The sequence below is a fragment of the Gambusia affinis genome, linkage group LG18, assembly GCF_019740435.1.
Source record: "Gambusia affinis linkage group LG18, SWU_Gaff_1.0, whole genome shotgun sequence".
Taxonomy (NCBI): domain Eukaryota; kingdom Metazoa; phylum Chordata; class Actinopteri; order Cyprinodontiformes; family Poeciliidae; genus Gambusia; species Gambusia affinis.
The window spans coordinates 18,765,663-18,788,498 of record NC_057885.1 but is presented as its reverse complement, the minus strand read 5'-3'; the positions used below and the strand labels follow the sequence as shown (position 1 = coordinate 18,788,498).

At 35.5% G+C, this 22,836-nt stretch overlaps 2 protein-coding genes across 3 annotated transcripts; both read right to left on the bottom strand.

Annotated features, from left to right (window-relative positions):
• Positions 1-89: 89 nt before the first annotated feature.
• Positions 90-10,818, bottom strand: LOC122820197. The gene is made up of 12 exons (XM_044097416.1): positions 10,410-10,818; positions 9,849-10,019; positions 9,471-9,704; positions 8,864-8,963; positions 8,224-8,462; positions 7,132-7,389; positions 6,430-6,687; positions 5,968-5,973; positions 5,794-5,873; positions 3,479-5,703; positions 1,383-3,385; positions 90-336 (listed from the first exon to the last, which is right to left on the bottom strand). The coding sequence occupies exons 1-10, from the start codon at positions 10,441-10,443 to the stop codon at positions 5,641-5,643; spliced, it is 1,443 nt and encodes a 480-aa protein (XP_043953351.1). The 5' UTR covers positions 10,444-10,818; the 3' UTR covers positions 90-336; positions 1,383-3,385; positions 3,479-5,640.
• Positions 10,819-11,344: 526 nt separating this feature from the next.
• Positions 11,345-21,510, bottom strand: LOC122820195 (tenascin-X-like). Of its 2 annotated transcripts, XM_044097413.1 has the most exons (12): positions 21,094-21,510; positions 19,983-20,021; positions 18,934-19,374; positions 18,483-18,719; positions 17,380-17,637; positions 16,162-16,419; positions 15,760-16,017; positions 14,540-14,797; positions 14,132-14,389; positions 13,757-13,762; positions 13,323-13,402; positions 11,345-13,219 (listed from the first exon to the last, which is right to left on the bottom strand). In XM_044097413.1, the coding sequence occupies exons 1-12, from the start codon at positions 21,125-21,127 to the stop codon at positions 13,160-13,162; spliced, it is 2,187 nt and encodes a 728-aa protein (XP_043953348.1). In that variant the 5' UTR covers positions 21,128-21,510; the 3' UTR covers positions 11,345-13,159. The 2 variants fall into 2 exon arrangements, with proteins under 2 accessions (XP_043953348.1, XP_043953346.1); XM_044097411.1 differs by lacking the exon at positions 21,094-21,510 and having other exon boundaries at positions 19,983-20,094.
• Between the last annotated feature and the right edge of the window lie 1,326 nt (positions 21,511-22,836).

Sequence of the window (22,836 nt, the reverse complement as noted above, 5' to 3'; positions counted from 1 at the left end):
ATTTTTCTGAATATATCCAACTGTACTGGTTTGACCAACAATATGGAAATCAAGTCAAATTTTCTACTGAAAAATTCACCCAAACTTTATTTCAGAAGAACAAGATAGGAATAATAATACAATTAAAAGGGAAAACAGGACTTAATAAAGTGTGTTGTGAGAAAGATTTTTAATTAATATATGACTGATACATGATACAATTTGAAAATGTGATATTTTCTCATCATGGTTGTAAATGCTCTTTTTCTTCAGCAAAATGTTCCTCTGCTCATCTTTTGGCTCGACAGATTTAATCCTCATGGAAAACTGTGGCAGGATACCATGTTTAAGAAGGAACTGTACAAACAAGAAGATATCACGTCAGGAAAAATAAGGTTTGATTAAATGTGCACAGGACAAAGTTTATACGATTTACAAAGCTGTCTTAAAGAAATATCTATTCTATTCTCTCAGTGTTTTCCTGGGATCCCCAATCATAATCAACCATGTCGTTTACAACTGAGAAATGCAATCAAATCACCTTCTCAGTGTGTCATCAAGTGTGACAGAGGTCTGGTTATGTGCCTTTCACCTATGTGGAAAGGATCCATGACAAACCAGTTGATTTATTTACATTGGTTTTGTAAATTGCTGTGTTAGTGTCTGATTCTAAAAGAAAAACACCTTCTGTGAATTGCATTTAAGGGATTTAAGGCTTGTGTTGCATGACTGCAGTTGGTCCACAAAGCTCCAGCTCATCTTCTGACAAGTTTAAAAGTATGAGCATTTGTTTCCTGTTCATTTAAAAATATATATTTTAAAGTTTTATTGTTGAGTTGTAAGGCACTAAATCAGCGTCTTTTAAGCTTGGTCATCAGGCAACAATATCCTGCATATTTACTATGCATCTCTATTCCAGAACACCTGATTCAAATGACAGCCCGACCTCCTCTGAATGCCACCTGGTGTTGCAGAAGCCTCTTATTTGCTCACTTATTCAATTCACAGAGGAGAAACACTAAAGCATGCAGGGCAGTGGTCCCTGAGGACCACAATGGTCCTAGAACAATTAGCGAATAAGTAGCTTCTCTTAGCCAAAGTCTTTCCATCACAAAATATGTCTTAGGAATGCTAACCATGCTAGTTGTTAGTAATTACAAGAAGTCAGAATGCACTGCCAGTGTGGCTGTAGAGCAGCTTGTGGTTTTTCATGGTATCTCTGTGATACTGCAGCTGATATTTGTCATGATGCAAATTCAAGCTTACACCACATGAACTCAAAAGTCTCTCAGCATGATACTCTGTTTTGCATCACACAAATACTGGTCAATAGTACTAGTTATGCAATTCCAATCAGCATGCACTCCTCCAGAATAAAGATGAGACAAAGTAATGCATCTTACCAGTGGCAGCTGTAAGTCGTGCTCCACTGCTTCTGATCTTCTCTATCATGGAGAAGAGAGTGAAAATGAATCTAGTGCCAGTATTCAGGGGTGAGACTGTAAGTTACTGATCCATCTCCACCAGGAGGACTGATGAATTTCACTATGCCATTATACTGGAGGATAAAGTTGGTGTTGTTGTTGACTTTCTCCCACTGCAGAGTGATATTGGTCTCAAATTGTGCAGTTAGCCTCAAGTCTTCAGCATTTTGTGGCACAAAGAAAGATAAAAAAAATTACAGAACTATAATGTACAGCAGCTGATTGTTCTTGTCAGTCTATCTCCATGTGGAGAAGTCTGATCACTTCTATAAATGAGCTAACGATGAGCTTTTATGTGACAGTTCTGGTGCTGAATGGATCCTGGTGTCATTCGTGCATCTGCCTTTTTTTTTTCTCAGATGAAAGTTAAGTTAAATTTAGGGCACAAAACATTTTCCTTTGGCTTCTGAGACCAATAAACTCCAATCTAATCTTTGACAATAATGAGTCAAGCATTGTATTTTAGCCTCTATTTATAGAGCACAACTAGAGAGACATATTTATCCACTAGATTTGAATGTCTTTTATCTAATTAGGCAGTCGGGAGGTAGACCTATTTTTATTTTTTAGTTTTTACAGAGACAACACTTCTTCACAAGTTGGGAACGGGTGCAGGTCTAAAATGGAAGAAGACAGCGGAGGTGAATAAAGGACTTTGTGTTTCAAAAAAGACGTCAGAAGCAGTCAGACAGGATAGACTGGACATTATTATCATATTATTTTTCCATAAAAGTCGGATGTGTTCTTTTTAGTACAACTCATGATTGTCTGATATGCAAATTCAACGTGTTCACTGCAGAAATAGATCAGTATGAGCTCAGTAATGTTCAGATGATTAATGAAAAGATGTTGCTGTTGCCAGTTATTTAAAATAAACTCTAAGATGCAATTCTCAGCAAACACTGCAATATTTAAAAGTACTTTAACAAGAATGTTAAGCAAACACAAATAACATTCTCTCATACTCTTGGATGATTTTCCATGTTTCCCAAGCCAGGGAAACTTGTTATGCTGCCTTTTTTCAAAGAGTGAAACTTTCTTGTTTAACATTTCCTAACCAGACAAAAGCAACACAGAAAAATGTAAGCACATTTTAAAAAAGGAGCAAAATATGTCATGTTAAATCCAGGTTTTATAAACAATATTGTACAATGGCTGTTTCTGTTGAATCTAATTTGCATGCATTCAATGATGGCACGACCAATGTAGTTCTCCTTGCAGAATGCCTGAGCAGAGGTCCAGCTCAGCGATTCATTAATTAAAATGTAAACAGGTGAACCATTTACAGTACCTGGAAATGAACAGAAAAAAGCATAAAATAACACCAACAGCACAAACTTCTTCGCAAAGAAATCCTCTAAGGTGTGAAGTTTGTTGGGATTTTCAACTGGAATGTAAATCTGTATTTTTATTTTTATTTTTTATTTTTGGTCTTGAGCTGCTTTTTCAGTTTTACACTAAATTAGATCTGGCTTGGAGTGGACAGTCAATAAGAGAGAAACTTTGTATTTTAGCTCATCTTGTGGCTAAAGCGCATAGCGAATTAGTCAGTACAGACACTCCTGAGAGAGATTTAGGGTCCACAGTTAATTGGAAGAAATTTATACACAGAAAGTTGTCTGCTTTAACATCCACCCATCTCCATATACCATATAATTTAAAAGGAATCCTCTGATCTTACTCACCATTATAGCATGCAAACCAGTGAGCTTCCTCACAGTCTTGATCATCCCATTTGCCAGAATATGAGCTCCCACTCAACAGTATTATCAAAAATCAATGCTGTTTTCCATTAAGATTATTGGGCTGACCAGAGTGCCGGTTTCTAAATGTTTCCTCTCCATCAAAATGGAAGCTGCTGCCATTGAGGGACCATTTCCAGGAGTTTACAAGGTTGTCATACAGACCAATCCATGCCAAACCTGTTCAAACAACAAACACACATTTAGATATATTTAGAACATCAGTCTTAGAGCATGCATGTCTTAAAGGTGTGTGCATTGTTAGGTACTCACCTGTGTAATCTGCTGCAGTTCTATCAACAGCCTTGATATCTGCTGTGCTTTCTATGGTGGCCAGGTCAGCGTAGTCCCGTCTGCAGCGACTCTGAGCATCTGTCCAGTTCAGCGTTGTGTTCACAAAGTAGTACTGATGAGTTTGGGCAAGAGAAACCCTGAAAGGTCTTCCTGAAACAAAACATAATTCAGCTTTAATTACAACCTATATTATGTTACATCAGTGCTAAGAGTTTTAGAAATTTCTAAGAGTTTATGAATAGAACACCCCAACAATTCAACATTGCAATAATCAAATATACATTAATCATAAAGGAGACAAGGACATCAGATAGTGTTATAAATTTTAAATGAACGTTTGAGAGTGCTCAGGTAAAATTAGTAAAAAGTAAGAACCTCATGAATCAAAAGTGACTCACCTGTAAACACCAAGAGAAGCAGTCAGTAGTCTATAGCTTAAGCCTTTGAAAACAAGCATGATGTTAGTTTGAGCAAATATTTTTTAGAAATTAGATTATAATATAATTGAATTTTGTCATAAACTGAAATGGGGACATTTTCAATATATAACACTCTTACAATAAAAAGTTTCACCTTACTTTAAGTACAGTTTCTTCCACATAGTCCTGAACAACCAAAATATGTTGATCTCCAGCTTGTTAAAATGTTTGAGGCAGCCAAAAAAGGCACCAGGAAGAAAATCTAAAAAAAAGTGTTTGTTTTGGGTGACCAGATTTAAAAGAATGAGGAAATCCTGAAACCCAGTCTGTTTTACCAGTGCTCTTCTCACGTTATCAGTATTCCCCAAAACAATCAATCTCTAGATTAGAACGACTGTAGATCAGTAGACTGACAACACTAAGAAAATAAAATGTTAAAAGGGTTGTCAAAAATGGTAAGTAATTTATTTCTAACAAAAAAACAATTGTTCAACTACTTTATTGTTAAGTTGACTCATATGTTGCAGTTTGTAATGCCTCAAGCTTACATTTTGAGAGCTGCAACAAAAATGGAGGCACAGCCAGGATGACATCCTGAATAAGCAACACTTTAAGTTAGAAAGTTGTATCCCACATTTTAAAGACTTGATGTTTTGAATATTCCCTTTGCGCAACTCATGGAATCAATCAATAAAATTTTATTTGAATAGCACCTTTCAGCAACAAGGTATTTCAAAGTGTTTTACATCATAAAAACACAAAAATACAAAGTCAGAACTCACAGTCAACAACATTACATTTTGCAGTCATAACACATCAGATTAATGATTAAATTATGTTTCAAAAGCAACTTTTGACTTTTCTAGTCCTTTTAGTCTAGATTTACAGGAATTCAATGTTGATCATAGTTTTTTTAAATGTTGGTTTTACTCATTAACTCAAAGGTGAACAGTAAATTTTCCAAAAAGTGATTGTGAAACAGTTGAATGACAATTAGAATAAAAGAAAATCCAAACAGGTGAATTCTTCTTGTGTTTTAGTTTTGAATGTAAGAAAATAAATCAGAACACCCGTTTATATGTTTAATAAGTAAAAGCTGCTCCCTTGAGTTAAGCAAGAAATTCCCAGGCTAACCGCATTCCTTAACTAGATTTTTTTGCTGCTGCTCTTTATTGCAGCTCAGCTGTGCCAGTGATTCTGCTTCCCAGCTTCTTTTTCCACTGTGGCATGCATTGGCCCATCAATTTATTGCACTCAGTCAAGACACAACCCCAGTTAGTACAGCAAGAAACAACTGATCAGGCCTAAAATCTGTCTGAAATTATTTTATATTATTAAAAGAAAAACTACCAAAAAAACAAGGCAAGGTTTAAAAACAGATTACATTTTATGATGTTCCAGTTGCCCGATGGTTATTGATCAAAAGCAGCTTTCTGGATCATTCAGAGATTTTCCAATATCATGACTATATCTCAAATAAATGGATATCTGCATTAATAAACATATGCATGAATATCCAGTATCTCAATATAAAAAATGTTTGAGCTTCCAGGAGGAAAGTTAAAAAGTGTCAAAGAACTCAGTGATACATTAGTGCAATAAAAGCCAAAGTGTAGAAAAATATGTACAGAAAACATTTTCTTTAATTTAAATGGAGAACATGACAATTAAAAAAACTTGTCACAAACTCATTGTCTTCACTTCATCTTGGATTTTCTCTGCTTATGGTGCAGCCAAACGAACCTTCAGATTAAACTGTGGTTGTATTCCTTGTCTTTTGAAGAACTAAATAAAAGTTAAGAATGAAGTTAATATTAAAGTACTCAGTTACTGTAACAAAAACTTCAACTGAAACTGAAGTTAGCTTTACTTTACCTCTGCCAAAGCATCATTTATCTCCAATTCTGAGAGTTCAGTCAGAGAATCCAGCTGCATGTCCATTGCAACCACATAGTCTGTTGACACAGACACAACACACACTGCAATAAACAACAGAACAAAAATATTCATAAAAGATCAAACATGCTGTGCGTTTTGGCATTCACTTACTTGGTCCTTTGGTTGCAGGTCACACAGGTTTCAGCAAATTGATGTTTGGTGATGTGAGAAGGAAAATGTGTTAGATTGAAGTGACATTTAGCAGTAAACGAATAAATAACCAGTTTTACAGAATACAAATTCAAGCACTGAACTTAAAAGGAAATGTAATGGAAAACAGCTGCTTTTTGTGAAGGACGAAAGGTTCTTAGCAAGCTTCAGTGAAAAAACAACGAAGCGGCAAAGATCATGTTACTTTAACGACAGAAAGCTTAATTATATTACATGAAACCTAAAATAGATTACTGTTAGATTTTTAAACTTTTGACACTATTTTGACTATTGTGTTATTAATTAATGGCATATAAAACATTCTTTGTAAATTACTCTTAGGCACCTTGCTTTTTCCTTATTTTACAGTTTTGCTAAAAAAATCCAACTCTATCACCAAATTTCTGAGAGAAAACTCCTTACCTGTAGCTTCTACAATGCTGACTCCACTGCTTCTGATGTTCTCAAACACAGAGAAGAGACTGAATGTGTATCTAGTTCCAGCAGTGAGAGACGAAACTGTATGTTTCACTGGTCCAAATCCATCTGGTGCTCTGACGTTTGTCTCTGATCCATTAAACTGGAGAACAAAGTTGGTGCTGTTGTTGATTTTATTCCACTGCAGAGTGATGCTGCTCTCATCTTGTGTCGCTGGTCTGAAGTCTTCTGGGTTTTGAGGAGCTGGAAAATGAGCAGATGCCTCATTTGTTGGTAATACATTCTTAAAAAATGTTGGATTCAGTGTTCTTGAACTCTCATACGACTATAAAAATGGATATGAAACATCTAAAACGAACAAATGATCATTAGTAAATCACCCTGATTACCAGATTGAAATCTGTTATCTGTCAGTGAGTACACTTTTGTGCAAAAGTTGTATGCAGAATATTTTTTGATGCTATGCAGCTACTTCACTCATCTGTCCAGGCAGGATTCCTGAAACTAAAAGTTAAAGTGACAGCATGACCTATTTTCTGATTAATTGCCTAAGCAATTATTTGACAATTTGGGGAACCTCGGAGGATTATGACACAATTACATGTGCTGGTGTTTATTTAATCCTCAAATATGAAAAAACAAACAAAACCCAAACAAAATAAATATGACTGAGAGAAAACTCCTTACCTGTAGCTGCTACAATGCTGACTCCACTGCTTCTGACGTTCTCAAACACAGAGAAGAGACTGAATGTATATTTGGTTCCAGCAGTCAGAGATGAAACTGTGTAGTTTACTGGTCCATCTCCATCTGGTGCTCTGATGTTTGTCTCAGATCCATTAAACTGGAGAACAAAGCTGGTATTGATGTTGATTTTATTCCACTGCAGAGAGATGCTGCTCTCATCTTGTTTTGATGCCCTGAAACCTTTTGCATTGGGAGGAACTGAAATAAAGAGCAAATAAATTACTGAATACAACAAAACATTATATCATAGGTGATATGTTATGCTGATAGATTAAAATAGCAATATAATCTCCCAATTTTGGCAATTTTGGCATTGGTGGAGTTCCATTTATTGATTCAAAGCAGTAGAAAGATTACAAAGAACAGTTGTATGTTATATTATACACCTAAAATGGTTCAAACCATCAGATTGAAAATATAAAAACATCCTCAGTCTGAGTTATATTTGAAAAATTTAAATTGAGGCTTAGACTTGAAGTTATTGATTTCAATTCATACAAAAATAATCACTTAATCACATCTTTCTATGTTTTCTAACATTTGGCAAACTCATTACACCAATGCAGACTCACTCCAGCCTGGTTAGTGACAGAAATGCATCTGAAGTTCATTAAGACACTGAAATTGTCTAGAGCGACGAGTCAATGCTGCAGTGTAGGTGAAACATCTCTAAGTAACACAAAAATTTGATAATCTTTTATTAAAACACTTAGCTTCACTTCAAAGATATCACCTTAATGCAAAACATGTAAAACATAAGGAACTAACTTTCTTATCAAGCCTGACTTTCAACATTTTTGTTTGGGCTAAATTTGGACAGGAGAAACAGGCTTAAAAAGTCCCGTTTTCAGTTTGGGTCAAATAAAACAGAGTCCTTATTGTATGTGACAACATGCAGTAAATTACTCTTTGCAGAACTGATCAGAATTACTCATGTTTAACCCATCAAGGATTTATAATGTTTTCAACAAGTGTAATGCACCAGTTTTTAAACATATTTAGTTAAATCTCTGTTGAAATCAGATACATTACTTTGTTTGTAACAGATGAATGGCAAACTCTGGCTGCAGCCTTCGTCGTACCAACTTCCTGAGACAAAGTCAGTAGCAGCACACTGAACACCAGGTTCAGAACTGGGCTGACCGTCCGCCCAGTGTTGAAACGGAGACAGGCTGCCGTCAGACCACAGTTTGTCCCGATACAGACCAATCCATATGTCCCCACTACTTATTAGGGCGCCGATTAGATCATTTTCTGTCTGATTCCTTATGCTGTGAAGGAAATCAAAAAGGATACTGGCATTCAAAATAAAACACATTAAAATGAGTCATTAGAAAAAAAAACAACATTCAGCCTTCCCTGGAATGTTAGACAATGAACCCTGGAGCTTCCTTGTAGAGAAATAGACAAAACAAGATTAATGACTAAAACAAAGCTTACAGAACTGTTTTTTTAACCAATATGGGTTAAAGATGTTACTGCAAAAGCAAAAACAAGAAGCAACAATATATTTAAATGTTATTTCTTAACTCTACACAATGGTAAAGCTTTCAATCACTATTTAACAAACAACTGCATTCAGGGAAGTAGATTTTATGATAACCAAATCCGTCAACAGGTGGACAAGCTTCAGCAGGGTGTTACGTAACCCAGTGATTGATGGTAACTGTACCTGGCTAGATCAACATAGTTCTTCCTGCAGAACATCTGGGCTTCAGTCCAGTTCAGTGAGACGTTACTCAAAACAAAAGACGGTGTGCCGTCCACTGTACCTGAAATGCATAGATAAGAATGATTAATTTTTATCTTTTAGTAGTATCAAAAAAATTTAAATCATGAACATGAACAAGGAATGCAAAATACATATTTTTGTACCACAGTAATCTTAACATGCTCGAAAAGTAGTAGGAATAAGAAAGAAACAATATTTTCAGATGGACCCTCATTAATAAATCCAATCAAAAATAAAAATAAACAGGTAAATTAATGTTCCATTTTATCTGAGTTTACATATGTCTAAATATATACGTCCATACCCACACACTCATATGCGTTAGCCTCAATTTACATAAACACATTGGTGCCAATTCTAACCCATATTTCTATATCTTGTGAAAATTACCTCTTTATGTTTCCTTTTAAATTGTGTTAAATTTTGACTTTGTTTTAAACTCCTCATTTAACTTGTTCCATAACTTTACCCCATGAATGGAAAAGTATGTCGTTTGAGGAGCTAACACAAAAACTGGACAGATGAAGAAAGCATTTACTCTACCTACCATTATAGCACACAAACATCCGCACATCCGAACACTGACGGTCGTCCCATCTGCGCGAAGAGACAGTATTATCTGAAATAAGCCTGACGCAGAGCTGTGGTCCATAGAGGTCATTGGGTGAGCCTGGATACCAGTTTCTGAATGTATACTCTCCATCGCCATAGAAACTGCTTTCATCTAGCGACCACTTCCAGCTGTTGTACAGCTCATCATAGAGACCTATCCAAGCCTTGCCTGTTAAAACAAACAAACAAAACAGGTTCACTACCTATAAAAGAAGCACAGAAATATTAGCCCTAAAGTATTTTCTTTTCTTTAAGCTTTCCAGCTTTGGAAACACTTTGTTCTTTTTAAATATATGCAGAATTAAGAACCAACCTGTGTAGTTTGACATGGTATTAAGAACAGCATCAACATCAGCTGTGGTTTCTATAGTGGCCAAGTCCGTGTAATCACGTCTGCAGACACTTTGAGCGCTGGTCCAATCCAGAGACACGTTTACAAAGTAATACTGGCGAGTTTGGGCAAAGGCGATGCTGAGCTGAGCTCCTGGAACAGAAAATAATCAGGTTGAGGAACAGCATGTTAGGAAGACCAAACGGATAAAAAAAAAAAAACAATTGACATGGCAAAAAAGGCATTCCAGAAACATGTTCAAAAGTCAGTTTAATAATAATGTTTAACTTATTAAAAAGTTTCAGCCAAGAGATCAAAAGTTGAAATGTGTTATTGTGTAAGCAATAATGACTTTGAATTAAAACACTTGATAGCTCTCCTGAAAGGTGCACCCTGTTTTTTAGTCAATAATAAAGTTACTTTAGGAGGCTGACCCAAGTAGATTTATCATCCTTAAATACCACACTAAAAATCTAGAAAGAGTTCAAACAATGTTTTACTCTACAATTTAAACTGATTTAATAAAACAAAAATAGTACAAACCTGTGATGAAGATGAAAAGCAGTCTTTTATCCATGATTTGTATTTCTGAAAATATTAAAAGTTTTAAAAAAACTATTTTCTAAAGTGTGCCAATTTTATTTTATATTAGTGTCAACTACTAAGTTACCAAATGGAAAAATACAAATCTATCATAACATTCCCAAGGCTTAAATACTGAGTGTCTAAAATGCAGGACTTGCCTTTAAGCCCTGATCGTGCTGAGCTAAAGAATACACACATTCACAGAAAAGTCTTTTTGATGAGTTGATGCAGATGGGTGTAGTTTTGACATCTACAGTCAGGAAGTTAAAGCAAAATACAAACAATTGTCTTTAAACCTTTTCCTAGTAATTGAACAAGAATGAGGATGTGCTGACACCAAACCAAACCCCGGACTTAAACTACATCCTGGTTGGATCTAATAAGGCTTTTTGTTGTGCCATTTGTACCACTGAGGAGCACAGCAAAAAGTTTGAATATTGTAAAATACATTTTTATTTACTTATATATGTCATTATTTGTTTACTATTTAAACATTGACAAGTGAGAGCCTTGTCCAGCTTGCATAAAAAATAAAGTTGATTTTAGAACAGAAACATTATCTACTACTTACTACCTGCTATAAAAACCCCCACCACTATGAACTTGTTGAAAAGCAAATATTCATGGAATGGTAGAAACTAATAAAGTATTTAGAATATTTTTAGCTGAATTTTCTGTATTTGAAAAACCTGTAAATAACTATAACTATGAAACATTGAGAGCACAGCCACATACCATATTTGATGGTGTTGCTCAAGTGACAAAAATAACATTAGAATCTATTCATGGCTATTAGCAAGCAACGATAAGATGCGCACTACCGCCATCTACTGGAATGGAATGTGGATCTGGATGCCAAGCATTTAAAAAAAAAAGACATCTATGTCCTTTCTGTCAAATTTTTCTTAAGGTATTTTAATTGATGTCAAATTTCCAGCTTTTAGGTAGCAGGCAGAGCTGGGAACGACTAATCAGTTGCAGATGATTTGGTAGATTGAAACATTTATGTGCAGTTAGCATTCCATCAGATTATAAATCACTACAAAAAACTTCGAAAGTCACCAAGTTATAAGAGTGAATATTTTTATTGTGTTTTATTTGAAATATTCCTCTCAAATATTAGCAAATGGATAGTTAAAGCAAGAGAAATGGAAAAACAACCCAACCACAACTCACCTACCCCAAGGAACCCAGCAGGGGGCGACAAACGCATAGAACTGAGCTATCTCAAAATTCAGAAGTAAACCGAAAGAGCATTTAACTGTGGGCAGCTGCATGTTTTGAATTGAGACACATGTTTTGTTTTACTCTTTTGAGCAGTTAAAGGATCGGTGCACATTTGAACAAACACATGAACAAGGAGGGAAAGAGAGAAAAAAAATTACAGGGGTAATCAAATACTTTCAATTTAGTAAAATAATCACAAGATTAGACATGGTTGTTCAATTAACATATTTCTGAGACCGGAATAAGATGATTTTATCCTCCCATCCTAATAAAATTGTGACTTTAATTCATAATAAGATGATGGGTCTTTTGAAGACTGAAACATGAAAGTATGTCTGAAAGAAATTCAGTATAGTTTGATATGATACTAATCTTACAGCTTAACATGACAAAAACAAAGAACAGCAGGCAGTATTTTATTTAGTAAAATGTGTGTCCTGTTCAACATGTTTCTGTTTATTAAGCTGATTCAAAGTGTGAAGGAAACCCTCCTTACATAATTTTATATGTCCAAAACATATGGCTTCAACTAGTTAGTGTAGATCTGAACCCAAGCGGATGATGCCAACTTGGATCTGGACTGGTTGGGGTTATAAATCACATTAAACTGCAATAAAGTGTAGATCGTATAAAGTAATACGAATAATGATAACAAATAATATTGATTAAATTCTAATCTGACAGAGTAAAAAGAAAAAAAGAAAAAAGAAAGGATAACGAATAATTTGAGAAATATAATGTAGTAACTTGTGATCCTTGTGGCTCTGCTTTTGTATTTTCTGTTAATTTCTTTATTTTTTATTTTTTGACTTGTGATTGAAGGATCATCAAATGACATGTTGGCAAAAAAGTAAAATGCAAAAGCAAAATGTAATTGCAAAACTAAATACAATGGAAAGGTAGAGTCCATCAAGTAGGAAGTCCAACAAAGAGCAAGATTATTAGCAAATCTGGTGAACTATGGTGAGAGGAAGAATCAAAGTACGGTGCAGCAAAAGTACTGATCTAACCAGGATGTATAGGTGAAGGAAATCATATCAGAAAAGAATAAATAAAATTACCTTACCCTGCCGTACCTAAAAATACTTAATAAATATACTAAGCTGAATTTCATAAAAAGTGATTTGATATTTAGTGATACTTTTTTAGCTATAATAGTTTTATTCAAATAAACAAAGATTATGGCCAACATTAAACTCAACAGAAACCCAAAACAATATCTATATAAAAAGATTATTACAGCCATTCTAATAAATTCAACTTTAAAAAACAAAAAGAAAAAAAAGAAAAAATAAATCCCATCTGAACCACTAGTTAAACAAAAGAGTCAAACATGATAGAATATTAATTAAGCAATAATAATTTTTTTTTTCTAAGTAAATACAAGCGGCTGATAATATATTAAATTAAAGAGAACAAAGACAGAAGTAAATATTAATTAAAGGAACTGGACTGATCCACCATATCATCCTTGGATTTCTTCATGGTTTGATGATGTGAACTTTCAGGGAAAACTGTGATAAACCATGGACTTTGAAGAACTGAAAAACAAATCACATTTTAAAGTTCTGAAAGTCATTTAAATTTATGTTGAATGATAGTTAAACCTAGAAAGATACAAACTTCAACAAAGGCTAATCTCACCTCTACTAAAACATCTTGCATCTCTGAATCTGATAGAAGTCTCTGAGAATTGAATTGCAGTTTCATTCTAATTATATAGTCTGTTGACACAAAAAGACATAATTAAATGATTTTATCAAAACATAACAATTTGCATGGCAGTTTGGGGGATTTTCAATACAGTTCAAAATGAACACTGGTGTAATAATGGTTTAATTATTTGGTAAACTCTTTAACACAACTATTACCATCTAGTTCCCAGTAGGAGAGAGAAAATTGAGCTAACTTGAAACTAACTTCAAGCTTTTTGCATAGCTTTACTTTCAGGGATCTCATTGACTGCTGGCATTGACCGTTGATTATAAATCTTAAAAACTTAAATCAAATTTGGTGAGTAGGCTAATTTATTAAAGGGAAAAAATAACGGCAAGCTTGTTGCAGATGGATTTACTTACTTGGTTCTTTAGTTGAAGGACAAGCAGATTCCAGCACAATGATGGTTGTCAACATAAAAACAAGAATATATTGAATGAATGAACATCAAACAATTCTGGGGTCAAGAAGATTTTAACTAATATGTTTATTGAAATATTAATATGATTACTGTTTTCAATTTGTGTCAGTTGTTTCTTTAAATAAGAAATCAAACCATTTAATGTATATTTTATGTATATTTTTGTCAGCGAAGTTAACATAACTAGGCAGTTTTTAAGTGAAAAGCACTTCCTGTGAAAGTTCACCTTTCTTGCTGCAGTTAACTTGTAAAAGTGTGGTTGCCAATGATCAATTTCTATCCATTTATACATTTATAAAGACGTAAATTATCTCACCAAGGAAAGCTACAAGTTGTACTCCACTGCTTCTGACGTTCTCAAACACAGAGAAGAGAGTGAAAGTGTATATGGTTCTCGGAGTCAGAGATGAAACTGTGTAGTTTACTGGTCCATCTCCATCTGGTGCATTGAAGTTTGTCTCTTTGCCATCACACTGAAGAACAAAGCTGGTGCTGTTGTTGATTTTATTCCACTGCAGGGTGATGCTGCTCTTATATTGTCCTGATTTTTTAAATCCTTCTGCATTTAGGGGAGCTGATATAGAAAAATTTGATGTTCAGAGATATTCAACCAAAGGATTCACACTAGTGGCTTGGACTAGTGTCAGTCACTAGTCCAAGCCACCAAAACTGACAGCTTTTGATGCAGAGAAACGGTGACTCTCCAGTTTCTGAAATGTCTTACCAGTAACAGCTTCAAATTGTATTCCACTGCTTCTGACGTTCTCAAACACAGAGAAGAGACTGAATGTGTATTTGGTTCCAGCAGTGAGGGATGACACCGTGTGAGTTACTGGTCCATCTCCAACTGGTGCATTGATGTTTGTCTCTGATCCATTAAACTGGAGAACAAAGCTGGTGCTGTTGTTGATTTTATTCCACTGCAGGGTGATGCTGCTCTCATTTTGTCCTGACTTTGTAAATCCTCCTGCATTTTGAGGAGCTGATATAGAAATAGGAGATGTTCAGAAATGACACAGTTTAGATTTTTGTAATTGGGTTTTCTTGTATATCTATGAGTTACCAGTACCTTAATTGTAGCTCAGACAAAAACTTTGTCCAAGTCAATCAAACACATTATTGATCTTTCCATCATATCTTTTCACCTTACAAAGCTATAACAGGTTGTTTTATATTTGTAGCCATCTATATAATCCTTCTATCGTAGATTCCAGACTATAAGCTGCTAATTTTTTTCCCTCATTTTTTTCCCATTGCGGCCTACGCTTATGCATGTTTTTTTTTTTTCATCCCACCAAAAACGTTTTTCAGTAACAGTAGACCGATCAAATTGATGAGTAGCTCACAGAGATCCAATAAAATTGTGTAATAACTAAAGAGCACATTCACACAAACAAAGATAGCAGAGACTTCCATTGGGCTCCTGATATCAGAAATATGGATGAAGTGCCTCTGACCTTTGACCTGTCTATCACACGGACTGTTAATAACAACAACAAAGTGACATAAGCGAGTGACGAGATCCCACAAGAGTATATAATGGAATGTTTTTGTGCACTGTTTAGTAAAAAAGCATAAGCAATGTAATTTATGCTTAAATTGATCCTTATATATATTTTAAGGTAGCTGTGTTCAAAAAACAGCATTTATGTATGCATTTGTTTATATTACTATATGGATTAAATTAAAAGTAAAACATTTTGATAATATCTTTGTGTAAATATCTGAAATTACAATGTATAACCACAACATTTATTATCTTTCTAAAATTGCTACAAGCCCACCTTTAGTCTGGAATTTACATCTAGATATCTATAAGTCTTTTCCAGGGTTTTCTCCCATTTGTACCTCATCTAAATGATCCAAACATAGTGGTCCAGGCCACCAAGGTGACTGCTTTTTATGTAGAAAAGCAGTGACTCTCTGATGTCTGAAATGTCTTACCTGTGACAGCTACCAGTTGGTTTCCACTGCTTTTGACGTTCTCAAATAAAGAGAAGAGAGTGAAAGTGTATCTAGTTCCAGCAGTGAGAGATGAAACTGTGTAGTTTACTGGTCCATCTCCAACTGGTGCATTGATGTTTGTCTCTTTGCCATCATACTGGAGAACAAAGCTGGTGCTGTTGTTGATTTTATTCCACTGCAGGGTGATGCTGGTCTCATCTTGTCCTAATTTTTTAAATCCTTCTGCATTTTGAGGAGCTGATATAGAAAAATTTGATGTTCAGAGATATTCAACCAAATAATTCACACTAGTGGCTTGGACTAGTGTCAGTCACTAGTCCAAGCCACCAAAACTGACAGCTGCAGAGAAACGGTGACTCTCCAGTTTCTGAAATGTCTTACCAGTAACAGCTTCAAATTGTATTCCACTGCTTCTGACGTTCTCAAACACAGAGAAGAGCCTGAATGTATATTTGGTTCCAGCAGTGAGAGATGACACCGTGTGAGTTACTGGTCCATCTCCAACTGGTGCATTGATGTTTGTCTCTGATCCATTAAACTGGAGAACAAAGCTGGTGCTGTTGTTGATTTTATTCCACTGCAGGGTGATGCTGCTCTCATTTTGTCCTGACTTTGTAAATCCTCCTGCATTTTGAGGAGCTGATATAGAAATAGGAGATGTTCAGAAATGATACAGTTTAGATTTTTGTAATTGGGTTTTCTTGTATATCTATGAGTTACCAGTACCTTAATTGTAGCTCAGACAAAAACTTTGTCCAAGTCAATCAAACACATTATTGATCTTTCCATCATATCTTTTCACCTTACAAAGTTATAACAAGTTGTTTTATATTTGTAGCCATCTATATAATCCTTCTATTGTAGATTCCAGACTATAAGCTGCTAATTTTTTCCCCTCATTTTTTTCCCATTGCGGCCTACGCTTATGCATGTTTTTTTTCATCCCACCAAATTCGTTTTTCAGTAACAGTAGACCGATCAAATTGATGAGTAGCTCACAGAAATCCAATAAAATTGTGTAATAACTAAAGAGCACATTCACACAAACAAAGATAGCAGAGACTTCCATTGGGCTCCTGATATCAGAAATATAGATTAAGTGCCTCTGACCTTTGACCTGTCTATCACACGGACTGTTAATAACAACAACAAAGTGACATAAGCGAGTGACGAGATCCCACAAGAGTATATATTGGAATGTTTTCATGCACTGTGTTGTAAAAAAGCATAAGCAACGTAATTTATGCTTAAATTGATCCTTATATATATTTAATGGTAGCTGTGTTCAAAAAACAGCATTTATGTATGTATTTGTTTATATTACTATATGGATTAAATTAAAAGTTAAAAATGTTGATAATATCTTTCTGTGTAAATATCTGAAATTACAATGTATAACCACAACATTTATTATCTTTCTAAAATTGCTACAAGCCCACCTTTAGTCTGGAATTTACATCTAGATATCTATAAGTCTTTTCCAGGGTTTTCTCCCATTTGTACCTCATCTAAATGATCCAAACATAGTGGTGCAGGCCACCAAGGTGACTGCTTTTTATGTAGAAAAGCAGTGACTCTCTGATGTCTGAAATGTCTTACCTGTGACAGCTACCAGTTGGTTTCCACTGCTTTTGACGTTCTCAAATACAGAGAAGAGAGTGAATGTGTATTTGGTTCCAGCAGTGAGAGATGAGACTATGTGGATCACTGGTCCATCTCCAACTGGTACATTGATGTTTGTCTCTTTGCCATCATACTGGAGAACAAAGCTGGTGCTGTTGTTGATTTTATTCCACTGCAGGGTGATGCTGGTCTCATCTTGTCCTAATTTTTTAAATCCTTCTGCATTTTGAGGAGCTGATGCAAATAAATGAGATGTTCAGAAATGACACAGTTTAGATTTTTGCTATTGGGTTTTCTTATACGAGTTCCCAGTATCTTGTAGCTCAGATAAAAAACAACATTCCTGCCAACCCCCCCCACAAAAAATAAACAACAAACATGTCCTAGTTAATGAAACAATTATGTAGAGCAGAGGGAATTTATGATTGCTTTTTGCCATCTGTGTTGTAAACACATTATTGATCTTTCCATTACATTTTTCACTTTACAAAACTATTATTGTCATGAAGTGGTGTGGTGGTGGCGGTGAGGCAAACGCAGTAGACCCAGATGAGATGTAGATGATGAAATTTAATAATGAAAATCCAAAATACTCTGACCAAACAGAATCCAAAGACCTGGCAGCACAGTTGAGCGGAAGAATAGGGCTCAGCACTGGTAGCCACAGGCTATACGAATGGACCAACAGACTTGACAGAACAACTCAGGGAAAAGCAGACGTAACTAGACGTACCAAGACGTACACTGACTGAACTCAGACGTAGCAAGACGTCGACGCAGACAAGGATCCGACCAAGACAGACACACACAGGTGACGCTAAATACACAAGAGGGTAATAAGGGAACGAGACACACCTGGGAACTAATCAAGGGAAGACAGGACAACACGGAGACTCAGACACGCAGGAAACTTCAAAATAAACACAGGAAAACACAGAACACAACAATTATAGGTTGTTTTATGTTTTCAGCCATCTATAAAATTCTTTCAGACATCTTTGAGTCTTTTCTAGGGTTTTCTCCCAAATGATCCAAACATAGTGGTCCAAGCCACCAGATCTGTCATTGAAATATCTTACCTGTGACAGCTGTCAGTTGCTGTCCACTGTCTCTCACATTTCCATTCACAGTGTAGAGAGTGAATGTGTATTTAGTTCCAGCAGTCAGAGACGAGACTGTGTAGGTTACAGCTCCAGCTGCGGCATTGATGTTTGTCTCTGTGCCGTCATACTGGAGAACAAAGCTGGTGGTGGTCGCGCTCCACTGCAGAGTGATGCTGGTCTCACTTAGTGCCAGTGCTTTGAAAGGCGGAATTTCTAACACAGATAAATACAACATGAATTACAATACAAATCATTATTTTACTTTTACCAAACATAAGGATTGTGCTACACATTTGGTTCAGATAAGAAAATAACTGAAATTTCTAAAAATTTAACGATGAGTTGATTAGGGTTTTTGTAGGCGTGGGCGTGTGTGTGTGCACATTGAATTTTTAATTATTTGTAAATTATTACCATAAAACAGTACCTGTACAATATGCCAGCGAACATCCAGACGGCAGTTGAACTTTGTAGACATAGTATCCAGAACAAAGTTTGATCTGGATGGTCATTGAGGCAAAATAGAAGCAGGAACCCGACCAGGCACCAAACACATTGCGAGTTACTATTTCATTAAGCTGGACTGGATGAGTCCCATTTATCCACAAAGGAGCATGAGTTCCACATCTTCGTTCTGCTACACATTTCTCTGGCATCTGAGCGCTGGTCTGATCCAAATAAAAGCGATACCAACCACTCCAGACAATGTTCCGGTCACAGTGTAAGACTGAATTGTCTGTATTCTTTGTTGAACGCCATGCATCGTTCAGTACAGTGTAGTTCACACAGGGGTCAAGACACTGAACAACTCCATTGGTGGTGATGCACTCTGTGCCGGAAGCACAACAATCACAGCCAGTACAAGAAACTTGGTCACCATCAAATACAACATGTGGAAAAAAAAAACAGAAGATAAACATTATAAATTTAAAAATACCAAATACTTTTATTTTTATTTAAACCCATCAGATTTTGAGAGAATTTGAGTGAAGGGGTTTTCTGGACCCGAGAATAGATTAGCGGCTAAGTAAAATCACAATATCTTCCATAATTTCTTTTTACTAAATGCAATTCCACAGTCTGACATGTGCATGTTAAATCCAGTTGCAGACCATTTTTCTACAGAGACTTAATAAGTCTCTGAAGATCTCCCTGATTTTTTCTGCGAACAGTGATCAGAAAGATCTCACTTCATTTCATTTTGAAACCGTTGTTCCTGTTAGGTTTAAGAAACCACACTGCAAATACAAGCCATTTAAGAAATTTTATGACCAATTTCACTTTGCTGTTGTTCAAAGGAGACTCATGTTTAATTGTTAAACAGCAGATTTTAGAGCAAGCTTAATGAGAAAATTATTTCCCAAATCCTTTTTCAACCTCAACCTTCTTGAATGACCAACCAACAGACTGCAAATACAACTAACAGATTTCTGGTGGGAAAAAGTCTCTCTTTCATAATAAGATGTAAATTCTTACCAGCAGCTACAGAGCCCAATGAAGTCGTTTGGAGAAAAACTGCCATCAAAACAGAAACAAAATATGAAAACAGCAGATTGATACATTTGAAATTAGACATTTACATATGATATATTAAAAACTATTTGCTAATTGTCCGAATAACAGCAGAAAAAACATTTTTATGTAACTTTAAGCAAGTCAACTAAATTATACTGTTAAACTGTTAAAGAAATCTCAGTGGGATTTAATTGATTTGTTAGTCAAGATCATAGCTAAATCCAGCCGCACCTTTATTGTAAACACACCGCTTAAATGTTTGACATCATGTAAACGTTTAAACAAATCAGTCAGGTTATCATACACAGTATAAACAAATCTGGTTTGTCCTGTGGACATTGTAGAGATGCTGAAGTCGTCTCATTTTCCAATATTGGCAAATAAAACATTTAGCGAGGAAGCTCACATTATTTATTGGCAAAATAAAAAAGCCAGATTATAGTTTGAAAAAGCTCCCAGAAACAAATACCTTTATTTTTAGTGATAACTGAAGTGTTTTCTTTTTCAATATATTGTTATATCTGGAGCAAAAGGTGGAATTGAATAAACATATTCCAGTATCAATTGAAAAAAATCATCCTGAAAGTTATAGCTCAAAAACAAATTGGTTTTTTGAATGCAAAACAACACTAATAATTTTTTTAGATTAACAAGAAAGGACAGCAAAGTTAATGTTTTGCAGTAGCCATCACAAAACACTGGTGTAAGCCCGATATAAATAATTTGTTCAAACTAGAAACAAAGTTACACTACTAGAAATTATAAATAATATTGGGAACTCTAATGTAGCTAAAAGTTGAGGGATGGTTTGGAGCCACGACTTCCTTGCATTGAGGTGAAAGTGTCAATCACACCTCATGTGCATTTTTATGCACATATAAAAATGCACAAGTACATTTTCATGGTGTATATGTGCAGTATGAAAATGTAAATAGTACACAGGTACATTTTCAACACATTACTTTGTTTTTAACCTTTTAAGGTTGCATCTCTGTCTCAGTTTCCCACTGTGGAAGAAACTCTAAAAGAAAAAAGACTTTAAGAAGTTAGAATAAGAAAAACAGACACAAACCTGAGAGCCCAAACAGGATGAGCCTGTGATCCATCAGTGAAAGCTTGAAATAAAATAAAGTATCAAGAAAATATGTTCTACATCCAAACACTATAAATGCATTTCACCACACAGACAAGCAGATGACAGCTTCAAGGCTTCAAGGCACACAGAGACAAAGCCTTGAGATGCTCTGCATGTTTAAAGGTGCTACAGATGGGCGTGGCATTCATGGTAGAGATGCATCTCTTCCATGAAAGCCACATATGCATATTCTGTCACATTCTAGGATGTGTGACAGTAAAAGAATTAGGATGAAAACAGATCAGTGTCATTTGAATGACTGGAGTTAAACATTTCTAGAGTTCATAGAAGAAGAAGTTTCATCATTCAGTGTGTTTTATCACCAACATTGTAGTTTGTTAGACTAAAAGTTTAGTGTCTGACCAGGTGGTCAATAGTTTAGGAGAAGCATAGGGGATTGTACTCTGATCATGTCTTTTTATCCCAACATGTCAGACTTCAAGTAAAGAGTGGAGGCATCCCTGCTAAAACACAATTCAATCAAATGATTGAGTTATCTCTTCAGCATCCAGCTAAGTTTAGCAAAGGTCTGGTAATGAGAAACAAATTAATTTCAGGTTTTCTTTAGCAGGGATGCATCTAAGACCAGCAGGACAGTAGCTCTCGAGAACTATGATGGGAGACCTGTTAGCATAAAGTTACTAGTTAAACTTACTATCAGTGGACTTTGTGCCAGTGTAGTTTGGTTTAATGGTTAATAGGGCAGATTTCTGCATTCACACAGCAGCTGAATGTGACCTAAATCCTATGCAACACAGGGGAAGATCGAAGAGAACAGTCAGTTTTTGCTTGACCACATGTTCTCTCTAAAACTGGCAATTGCTGGTTCTTTAGTATCTTCTTGGTAATTTCCAAATATTGACCTAAAACTGGTGTGATGGAGTTAGTGACCCCACACACCAACACTTCTTCACTTTAAGTTTTCAGAATCATATCACACCTACTGCAGCACAAAAGATATGTCTTCTTTGTTCATATTGTCATTAGTTTGACAATCTTTAAAAACATTAGTTCTAAGTGGAGTTCACACAATCAGTTAACTTCTGTGTATTTAATTCTGTAAAGCATCTTTTTAATGTGTTTGTTTTGGTGGAGCTGTAGAGGAGTTCCTCTCATCACATCACATCACATCACATCACATCACATCACATCACATCACATCAGACTGGAACCAAATGCAATATATGCAAAGATGTACCTACTAGAATTTAGCATGCATGAGTTTGGTGTGAAATGTTGCCAACCAAAGGATATGAAACATTATTATCAAATGGAATAAATTACAGGAACATTTAAGTTTGGGTTGCAAGTCCCACTTTAAAAATTTGGGACACAACAAGAGAAGTTGAGAATAACAGCTCTAACATCCTGTGGGATTTCCAGATCAAGCTTTATATATAAAAAAGATAGGCAGCCAACTGGAATCTGGCAGCAGTGATTAATGTAGCAATCCAAAGCAACATTAACATAAAAAAGAAACAAGAAAAGCTTAAAAATGCCTAGAGCTCAATGAGGAAACAGCAAAACTGTGGAATGTCGAGGCTTTAGCAGTGCAGCTGAGACTGGGACCTCAAAACCACAGAGAGAGGTTTCATCAGATTCCACCACCAACATCTGAGATCTCTTTAATTATAGAACAGCACAACCATCTAGAACCGTTATGTTCCAGAGGACCTATAG

Bases quoted from the DNA above. Each gene is read 5' to 3' on its own strand.
- LOC122820197 (XM_044097416.1), bottom strand. From the start codon at position 10,443: ATGGATAAAAGACTGCTTTTCATCTTCATCACAG. The intron at 10,020-10,409 runs GTTTGTACTATT...TTTCTGTTCCAG, and splicing joins GCTTTTCATCTTCATCACAG to GAGCTCAGCTCAGCATCGCC. The intron at 8,463-8,863 runs GTACAGTTACCA...TTTCCTTCACAG, and splicing joins AACTATGTTGATCTAGCCAG to CATAAGGAATCAGACAGAAA.
- LOC122820195 (XM_044097411.1), bottom strand. From the start codon at position 20,082: ATGTCTAATTTCAAATGTATCAATCTGCTGTTTTCATATTTTGTTTCT. The intron at 19,375-19,982 runs GTAAGAATTTAC...ATGGTGACCAAG, and splicing joins ATTGGGCTCTGTAGCTGCTG to TTTCTTGTACTGGCTGTGAT. The intron at 14,798-15,759 runs GTAAGACATTTC...TTTCTATATCAG, and splicing joins CCAACTGGTAGCTGTCACAG to CTCCTCAAAATGCAGGAGGA.